The sequence below is a fragment of the Bemisia tabaci genome, chromosome 2 (genome assembly GCF_918797505.1).
Source record: "Bemisia tabaci chromosome 2, PGI_BMITA_v3".
In the NCBI taxonomy this organism is placed as follows: domain Eukaryota; kingdom Metazoa; phylum Arthropoda; class Insecta; order Hemiptera; family Aleyrodidae; genus Bemisia; species Bemisia tabaci.
In genome coordinates this window covers 62,089,314-62,099,244 of record NC_092794.1, presented here as the reverse complement: position 1 = coordinate 62,099,244, position 9,931 = coordinate 62,089,314, and the positions used below count along the sequence as shown (strand labels likewise).

The 9,931-nt window shown below is 35.4% G+C and overlaps 1 protein-coding gene across 2 annotated transcripts in view; it reads right to left on the bottom strand.

Annotated features, from left to right (window-relative positions):
- Nucleotides 1-9,719, bottom strand: part of LOC109039583 (uncharacterized) — a 30,284-nt gene extending 20,565 nt beyond the window's left edge. For both annotated transcript variants that reach the window (XM_019055120.2, XM_019055121.2), the window contains exons 1-9: nt 9,483-9,719; nt 8,619-8,816; nt 7,852-8,030; nt 7,094-7,231; nt 6,491-6,733; nt 6,158-6,250; nt 4,593-4,634; nt 2,947-3,078; nt 1,966-2,173 (exon numbers count right to left, since the gene is read on the bottom strand). In XM_019055120.2, coding sequence (XP_018910665.2) covers nt 1,966-2,173; nt 2,947-3,078; nt 4,593-4,634; nt 6,158-6,250; nt 6,491-6,733; nt 7,094-7,231; nt 7,852-8,030; nt 8,619-8,799 — 1,216 coding nt within the window. In that variant the 5' untranslated portion in view covers nt 8,800-8,816; nt 9,483-9,719. The remainder of the gene's footprint in view (nt 1-1,965; nt 2,174-2,946; nt 3,079-4,592; nt 4,635-6,157; nt 6,251-6,490; nt 6,734-7,093; nt 7,232-7,851; nt 8,031-8,618; nt 8,817-9,482) is intronic.
- Nucleotides 9,720-9,931: the final 212 nt, after the last annotated feature.

The window sequence follows — 9,931 nt, the reverse complement described above, 5'->3', positions numbered from 1 at the left end:
GGGAACCAAGAGCATTCCAATGCAGGGTTCATGCAGCCTCAGTGCTAAAAATTCAAGCACTTTTCAAGCACATTTTTCTGAATTTTCAAGCACTTTTCAAGCACTTTCAAGAGCCTTTTGGAAGCAGTTTTGCGCGAGATTCAAGAAATTTTTCCACAGGACCTTTGACATGAAAACTCCTAATAGCGAGACAGATATCAACAACCAACTAAAATGAGTATTTTCCTCTAATTAAAAAATACACGGATGTATAAATGAAAGACCATCCCAAGTATCAGTACCAATACTGACAACCCAGTAAGTAAATACCTCTAAATTCTAAGCAAAAAAAAGTAAAATCCTGGCTCACCGCATAAGTTTTCGACCAACTACCCATCCATACTTACACCTGAATGTTTTATTCCAATTTATTCAAAACGTTGGTTTAAAAATAAAAAGAAAAATAAATGATAATAATAAATAAATATCTTACCTTCATATTCATTGAGACAACGTTAATCATTAAGAAGTGATGGATATCGATAGGTATAAGATGGGCTGAAGATGGTGCAACTTATGAAAGAGTTAATAGAAAATCTGCATGCTATCCGATGGGTTAAATCCGATGGATATCGATAGGTATAAGATGGGCTGAAGATGGTAACTTATGAAAGAGTTAATAGAAAATCTGCATGCTACCCGATGGATTAAATTCATGAGAATAGTAGGGTACTTGGACAAGAAGCTCAAAATTGAAGATTCATTCTTGATAAAGCTGAAGCAAGATGTTTTCTGATAGTCTTTCACTACTGTAAAAATATTTGAATTTTAAAAGTGGGATTTCTTAATTTGAAGCTACACGTAAGGAGTATGTCTGGAGTATGGAACGGCACATCATTTGAAAAAAGAGTCTTTATGAACACTAAAAAACCGGACGAAAGAAGAAAAAAAAACACTTTCAAGAAGATAATGGACCCACATCATTGAAAAAAAATAAGGTAAAAAAACCAGAAGTAAAAAGAAAAAAATGTTAATGTGAAATTAAATAAATGTAGGTATGAAGAAAAATGTTTTTACAAGCAGTTTAAAAAGTTATAGATTTTAACCGAGACTTATATGGTTCTTTTTCACAACTGTTTGGAGAGTTTCGAAATTTCTCCTTCAACGATTGCTAACTCTTCTTTTTTTCTTTTGGCACTTTGGCGGAAACTATTGGACTTAACAATTAATGAGAGATCTTGCTTCTTTTCAGCTTGTTCTGCCAGGTCGTCTGCACCTTTTTCTAAGGTCTTTACATCTTCATATAAGCGTCTTTTTCTCTCTTGTAGAGATTTCGTTTTTTCTGACTTTTCATTTTTAATAGCTGTGAGAGCCTTGATTTTCTTTTCTTCCTCTAAATAGGTAGCATATCTACTGCGAGCACCTGATACACTTTGTCTTAACTCTTTGGTTATTACCATACTGGATAAGCTCTCCATTTCATCGGTAAACTCATGTACATAACGCTGTGCTATGTGGGACTGCTCCTTTAAATTTTCTACTTCTAGGTTTTTATTTACACTAAAACCTCCGAAAAGTGGATCTGAGAAATTCAAGCACGTTTTCAAGCACTTTCCAAAAAATCAAGCACTTTCAAGGCCTTGAATTTTTTTTTTAAAATTAAGCACTTTTCAAGCACTTTTCAAGCTTGCATGAACCCTGTTTGTCTCTAAAATTGTGCAACTTTTTTTACCTAGCAAATATGAATTGATCATCTAAACAAGTTTGATCTCTGCTACCAATAAACAATAAATTCAAGACAAAAATTACTTTTATAAATTTAATTTGTTGCGCAATTTCAGTAATTCTATTGAAAAGAATGTAAGCTGCACAATCCTGGCAACATTCAAAAGCTGTGGGTTCCTATTTATTATGCAAAAGGCAATCCGCTTGACATTACTGTGCGCCTCTCAGAGAGAGGATATCTCTAAAAGAAGAAATAAATACCTTTATTTTCACTTTGATCTGGTTTTGTGTCGTCTATGAAATTATCCAACTGCTTGTTGTTGGTGTCTTCATTATTCATCTTAACTGGGTTCATCGGGCCAGGAATAACTGCTTTTTCACTATCATCGTGTTTTGGCTCTTCTCCTTGCGGCTTGGCTTCTTCTTGTCCAGCTTTACTTGACTGTTCATTGACCTTGGGTTTGGGACCCTGACGCAGAGAAAAATTAGATCAATGAATGGAAGGTGTTACTCTCGCGAAGAGATGTGAAAAGGGGCAGGGATTACATAAAAAGAAAAGCTTCAGGAGTTTTTAGAGTCAGTTGAAGGTAAAGTCACAAATACTAGAATGAATGGGATGTTCAACGCTTAGAAAATAAGAATGCATGAATTTTTCGCCAATTTTATTATCTTAATAAGGTATGAGACTTCTTTTTCCCAGGTTTGGTATGAAAATTTTGATTTAGAGCAAAGTTACAAATTGTTAACAAAAAAGACATAATGCTTAGATTGAAAATCCTTGAACCAACAAACCTGTCGAATACGGTGACTCTTTCAAATTGTGTTAGTTGTGAAACTGTCACAGCTGAAAATCTGAAAGCAGCACCAATATTTCAAAATGGAAAATGGAAGATGCCACAAAAGATGGAAGTTAGCGATTCTTGAGATTTGAAAAACACTCAGAGCTGCCATGACATTGTTTTTAACTTTGGCAACTTCATTTTGGTTTGATCATTTTAAATTGAGGTTTAGAGGGCTGGTGAGATGAATCAATGCTGCACATCAAAATAACTTACAGGTTTTCTTCAGAGATTAATTTTTTTAAAAACTGGGTAATTTGGCTTATCGATACTCATATACTGAATGAGACTCAGACTTTGAAATACAACCTCTGCCAATCCCAATTTCTTTTACTATGGTTATTAGTCTATAGTTTGAAGGACAAACTAAAGTTAATCTGCGCAAAGATGCAACCATACTTACCACATTCTGTTCTGGCGCAGGGTTTGCTTGATGTGCATTCTTTGGGCTGGCAATCTTTTTGTTTAACAAGGAGCTGATAGCTACATTAAGCATGTCTACGCTGTCAGCCGGTAATTGAAGGGGAGGAGGAGCCTTAATGATCAGAAGAATAATCAATTAGTGACAAATATTTTTAAAAGAAGGATACAAGGGAACATCACTAGACCAAGAAAACATCGAGACTTAACAAGGCATGTTCTTTAATCAAGAATTTATCCAAAATGTTCAATGTAGCTGCTATTTTTCCATAAAATTTCAATGAGAGATTATTAATCTTGGTTTTTCATCTTGTCTGGTGTTGCATTCAATGAAAGAATAAAATATGTAATGACTACTAATTTGTCATAAACTATAATTAGTTATTTAGAGTAATTGATGCAGGAAGTTACTCTCCTCTCCTCTCCTTTTTTCGACAGAGATTACTTCATTTCCTTGATGAATAGAGAAATGAAGTGTTCAACTACCAATGGCGCTGCAGCAATATTCTTTTGAAACGACTATAAGTAAATAATTTGGACTGAAAAGTTAAACAGCTGAGCTACTGAAAGACTTTTTAAAGAAAAGGAAGCAAAAGTATGCTCCGCATAAGACCTATGACCCACTCATTACTATTGAAACTAGAAGGAACCCGTGCCTCGGTTTGTGCTACAGCAAACTTTGCAGCGTTCTTTATTCTTTAAACAGCACAAACTGTAAAGTGTTAGTTTTTAAAAACTCCTTTGATTCTCGACCTTTTGAGATGATTTTATTTTGAGAATGTCAAGTAGTGAAGCTACTTTGCTCTCTTCCAAAAAGAAAAAATGAAGCAGGGACTTTCAGGGAAATTTTAGAACACTGCTACTCAGATACATGTTTTCTTCAACGCATGTGATGCATTCTTGCACAAAACTCTAATGAAATTCGAGAAAGGGAATCATCACTACCTTAAATTATTCAGTCTCTCTATCAGTAAAATCAACATTGCAGTGACAGAAAAAATAAACAGTTAGAATAAGCACATATATCAATCGCCTTAATTGCTAAATTAGACAGATTAATCCGAAATCAGACTAATTGTATTCAGTTTTCTGTTTAAAAAATAAAACATCAGAGAAAATTACACAATGTCTGACAAAGCTAGGCTGATTTCAGTTGAATTTGCCTAATTGAAAGAGGGAAAGCAAAATGGTCCGAACTGTAACAGCAAAGGTATTATAGTCTACAACATGAAATTTGTGACTAAGCGGCAGAGTCAGGTGAGCAGTTAGATCTTTTGTTCACAGGTTAATTGCCTGATGCAAGCCTGGTCTCTTAAATATGCCAGTATACTACATTTCAACCCTTAAACAACACTCCAAGCCGATCACTTACTCCACCCCTGGGCTGCCATGTATTATGTTGTAGACTATTATCTGTATTTTTGAAACCTCCAGGAGGACAAAATAAATTGAGAAAACTACACTGCAGCCAAGATATTATTTACGCACAAAAATGTATGTGCAACCATTGAAGCTAGCAGAATGAGCACACATGCATTCATAAACAATCACTATAAATAAGAAGAGATAGAGACAAAGGAAATATGACAGGTTTGGTAAAATCATGAATGGCTTAATTCAAACACTTACACTCTGATTGTTTGCAGAACTAGCGGTAGGACTTGGATTGACCTACATAAAAAAGCCATCAAAACAAATAGAGTATTAGAATCTACAGGATGCATGAATTAGGAAGAATGAAATGAAAACCGTTAATATAGTGTGTGACCGCCCACTAGAAAAGTGACTCCAGCTCAAGGAGACCAGAAAGGAAAGTTTTAGCCAGTTACCATAGAAATTCAGTTTTTGGAGACGAGCATGTTCTTGTTTCCCAAAGAACACGTTGTTTATTGTATTTGTGCTCCAAAAAAGTGCGTAACGCTGCATTGTAATCTGACAACCTTGTACCTTGAATAAGGTTGATAAACCTGGGGTTGTTACAAGTTTCAAAATAGCGTTCTCAAAACTGCAGTATTTAGACAACATTTGAGATATTTTGACATTTTTTTAAGACATTCATTTATGCTGTGCTAATAATACATTGCCTACCACACCAGTCATATGGACCGGCATTAAAGGGGTCTGCGAGTGCCAAGCTAGTTGTTTTGACCTAGATGCAGTCGCTTGCATTGGACGCTCTTGCAAGGCTAGTGGCCATCAAAGCTGTTTACCTGCTTATGGCTAACAAAGAATACGGTCCCAGCAGGAAAATGCACCGATGAACTTTTGGGAATTCTTTGGCGCCGGAAAAAATATATGTTGGGAACACCATGGCTGGCATTGTGTTCATAACTCAATTCTGGATTCCTCAAAAATGGAGTCGCTTTTTCATAGACAGTTACGAATAAGAAGGAAAAATAATGTTCTGCATTTTAACTGACAGGTGCTTTGGTAGTAACATTATTGTCATGCAAACAATTAACTTCCAAATTCTTTGACAGAAAACTACATTGAGCAAACTTAACAGAGATTATGAGAATTTTAATGGTAGTGTTCTGAAATAAAACTCATGAGAATATGATCATTGGGTTGACTGTTTCAGATCTCCTTCCCAGGCAGGTACTGATTGATCAGAAGATTAATTTGCCATCCCCATTTGAGAAATTGGAAGAGATGATGTTGCATGTTGAATTAATAAATGTTACGAGAGAATCCCTGCAGACATATTAAAGTTGTGCACTTCAGCTATGACATCACCCACTTTAACATGAGGTACCTTTTGTTTGTCCGTACTCCATGACTGGAGTTGGATCATTTATCTCAATTCTGAAATTTTTGTTTACAGCTGAATAGCACCCAAGAGCTTCTTTCAAAACTCACTAAATATTGAGGAATTAAAAGAAGAGAAAAACTTGTAAATTCAAGGCTTATGTATAAAGAATAACCTGATTTTAATAGGACCTAAAAATGCACTTTGAATCGAATTGAACGGAGCTGAGATAAACTGTCAAGTTACGCTACTTCCCTAGGAAATCCTAACGACTCACCCATTGCCATACAATATTTTATTCACACATCATATGGAAAAATTGTGAAGCGATAATTGATCTAGTTTTAGGTTTACTGTTTTGTTGACCGATCATAGGAATTAAACGTATTAGTTGCATTCAAAACCACAAAAAAGTTCCATTTTGAAAAAATTATAAAAATCTCACCAATATATTCTGGCCTTGATTTGCTCCATCAGATTCTTGAACTGCTTGAGGATTGATTACGGGAGTTGTTGAAGTATTTGCAGCTGATACAGCCTGAAAATTTCCAAAAAGTTTTAATCAATTCTTATGATTCTAAATACTCCAGTATTTTTATCAAAGTGGTCTTGAGTTTAAACTCTTTTTTCTAAATTTTAAGCACACAGACCACATAGGTATCTTGAGAGGGATTGACAAAAGTTCTAAGTGAAGCTTCTGGCTCAGAGGATACATAGAGCAATTTGAAAGATGGTAATTTAAAAATTGATGAAAATTTCATAAGATTGACTATGTTACCTTAGGTATCGCTCCAATTGCAATCATGTCATTGTTAACGTTTAACGCTTTGTCGAGGGGTCGAGCACTGGATACTTTCCCTCCTCCGCTATTTGGTTGGCATGAAGTCAGTTTTTCTTTCAGTTCGGATACTTCACGCTTTAGTTCAGTAACTCGCTCTGATTCAGGCTGGCTCTTTTCGGACAGCTCATTATTCTTTTGCACTGCACTTGCATACTTTGTCTGGAGCTCAACATATTTCACCTGAGAAAGAAAATATATTTGAAACAAGACTATTCCTTAACCTGATAGAGAGCTGATTTAGATCATGCTGATGCACATGTAATAAGTGACGCACAATTGATTTCACGCTCAAAAGATGGAAAAGTGCATTGCTTTTTAATCGCCCTGGAAATAGTTTCATTATCTCATGTTTTCAATCTCTGTCACAAATTGCTAAATACTACAGGATTGTGGATACACCTTAAATTTTCTTAAACCAAACTTTTAGAATTATTCTCAAATTTTTCATTGATGATTATCAATTCATCTATTAATCGGATAACTTGATCATAACTCAAGAGTACATTTAAAAAAAAAATTAAAAAAAAAAAAAATATTTACCTTCAATGCTTTGACTTCATCTTCATAAGTTGCTTTCATTGTCTCTATTTTGGATTCCAATTTTCTTCTTTCTTCTTCATCTTCTGTTTTTGTCGCCTTTTGTTTACTTAATTCCTCTTTCAGGTCACTGTTCTCGCTCTGTGAATGAGAAATTTTGAAAATTTCACAATAAAATAGTTGATTAACTACTTAAAAAGATCTGAATTATTCGAATGCTCAAATTCATTTTTCAACAGTCTTTGAAAGATATTTTTTAAGACTGGCTTCATAATTTCCCTTCTTCTTCCTATAAATTGTATTGTTCTACAGAATTCAAATGAAATTGCTGTAAACGGTCTTCCCTTTTCAGAACAGGGGGCTGATAATTGAAATTGATAGACAAAGCGATGGAAAAAGAAGACATGGAGAGTATGGAGTGATCCTATGGGTTGAAATGAGTGGTTCCTATCGACTAAGAGAGAAAATGATGGACTAATTATAGGGTCATTTGTGGGTTGCCGTTGCCCTTAGTTAGTCTATCACTTACCTCCTTTGTCTATTGCAACCACACGCATCCGCCAATGGGATCCCTCCAAATCTGTTTTGTCTTCATTGTCTATAACTTTGTCTATCAGTTTCAAAAATCGGACTGCAGGAAGTATCCACAGAAAAACAGCAAATATTCCTAAAATATCTTGGACAAAATACATGCTTGCATTGTTTCTGTTTCATGGAGTAGAAAGAAAGTAAAGTTCTGGAACTGATTAAAACAAACCTACCTGGAGAAGTTTAAACTTTTGGCTCAGGGCACCATACTTGTTTAATGCCTCTGAGCTTTCTCTCTTTCGTAGTTTCCGCTCTTCATCAACTTGCTGCATCAGTTTTTCTTTTGTTTCGCGATGGTCTGCCTTCTCCTTTTGTAGCGACTTTTCAATCATCAATTTGTAGTTCAGAGAAACTATAATAAAAACAAAGATTTTTCATGAGTCTCATGGATGCAGACTACTACTCTTTAATTACAATTGTAAATGCGTATTTCGACGCTGTAAGTCCGCAATTACATAACTCGTTTGCAGTGTCTGAAAATCTCCACCTCTATGTTATTTATTTAAAGGAGAAAAAATTGACATCATTCCTTGAAGTTTTTGCTGGATTTTCTTCGCACAGAGCGGAAAAATCACAGCAGTTTTAAAGAATTGCTGTTGAATAGTTTTCCATTTAAGAATAAAGTATGACAGGAAGTCTGCGACATCGCAAAAAGAGTTATGTGATTGCCGACTTACACTGTCTATTTGTTTGTTATTGATTTGCATCATACATGAGCACAGTATTATCTATTAAAACTGTACTTACAGATTGAATAAATCAGCATACTGCACTGGAATATTAAACATTCAAGGGTGAGATAGATATTCTGAGACAAACTTTTGTGGGAAATGAAAGAAACAAAATTTAAGCATAGCGTTTATCTCACAAGTAATATGATCTTGTTGGATGAATTGTCTCATTTGAGATTTTAATAAAGGCTATGAAGATAAATACTTACCTTGTAACTGCGCGAAAAGAGACTCGTGCTGTTTGGCACACTTTGCAGCAGTTGCTTTGGCGTCATCCAGTTGAGATTGTGTGCCATGGAAAATGTAGATGACTGTTATCAATATCAGTAAGCCACAAACATAACAAAAGAAGCTCTTTGAGCCTCGTGCAACAAATCTTGCGGAGCTCATTCTGAACTGTACCTAAGCTGTAGAAACAAGAAAAATGTGAGCATTAGCAATCTACACTCTTCAACTAGGTAAGTATGGTCTCAAGAGTAGACATACCTCTTGGAGAAGGAGCTGCTCTTTATGAAAAATCTTATCAGAATCCGGGCATCATAGCGCGAAGCTTAGAAAACTTAGGAAGTGATTGTATCAAAACTCTAGAGCTTTACATTCGCTGTTATTTCATATACCAATAGAATGCGTATTTGCTCTCCATAGATATCTGTATGTTTCAGGAGTTAGTGCCTAAAATATTGCTGGAATGCATACTGAAACTATGATTGGAAGTTCACACGATAATTTTTTTGTACATGCGGTAGGTAATTCCATAAAAGAATCTGAAAGTTGACACACAACTAAATACGGAGTTGAATCTTTTTCTGGAAATTTGGATGTCATGGCTCCTACATTTCTATTTGCAACTGATTCTGCACGCACATCTTACATAAAAGTTGCAAGACTTCCTGTATGTCACAAAAAACTGAACAATCTGTGAACATGCATGACAGAACCAGGACAATGCATAAATATGCTTGAAAGATACCAACTTCCCATTTTGAATGTTTTGGAGAGGATGCTTGAAAACAAATTGTGAACACAGACAGATCGTGCGGAACATGATTTTACAATCAATGCAAAAAACTTACACAAAAAAGTTGATGACACTGGCAGAGATTGGCTGCCCATGAAACCGAACGAAAATTAGTCCACCAATGCTGGCACAAAAATCGAAGCACAAGATCTAAAATCTATGACAAAACACAAATTTTAGAACATTTCCTAAAAATTGATAGCAAACTTGGGAGAGTTATTTGCCAATTCAAAAGCGCGTACAATCAGACGGCAACACCATTCACAACAAAGTTATTGAGGTTAATTTTCGATCATTATTTTTGTTGTTGTTGATACAGGGTGATCCTGCGATCAAACTAAAATACTTCCTGATCAGTTTCCCTAGTCCCCCTACTCTCCCTGTATTTTTTAGCGGTTTTTCGGCAGAATTTGAGGTGTTTTCATAGCAGGTAATTTTGGGCTACTTAGGAGCCATAATTCTTGTCATTCATAGATTTGCACGATGCAAGGACGGTATGGAGGG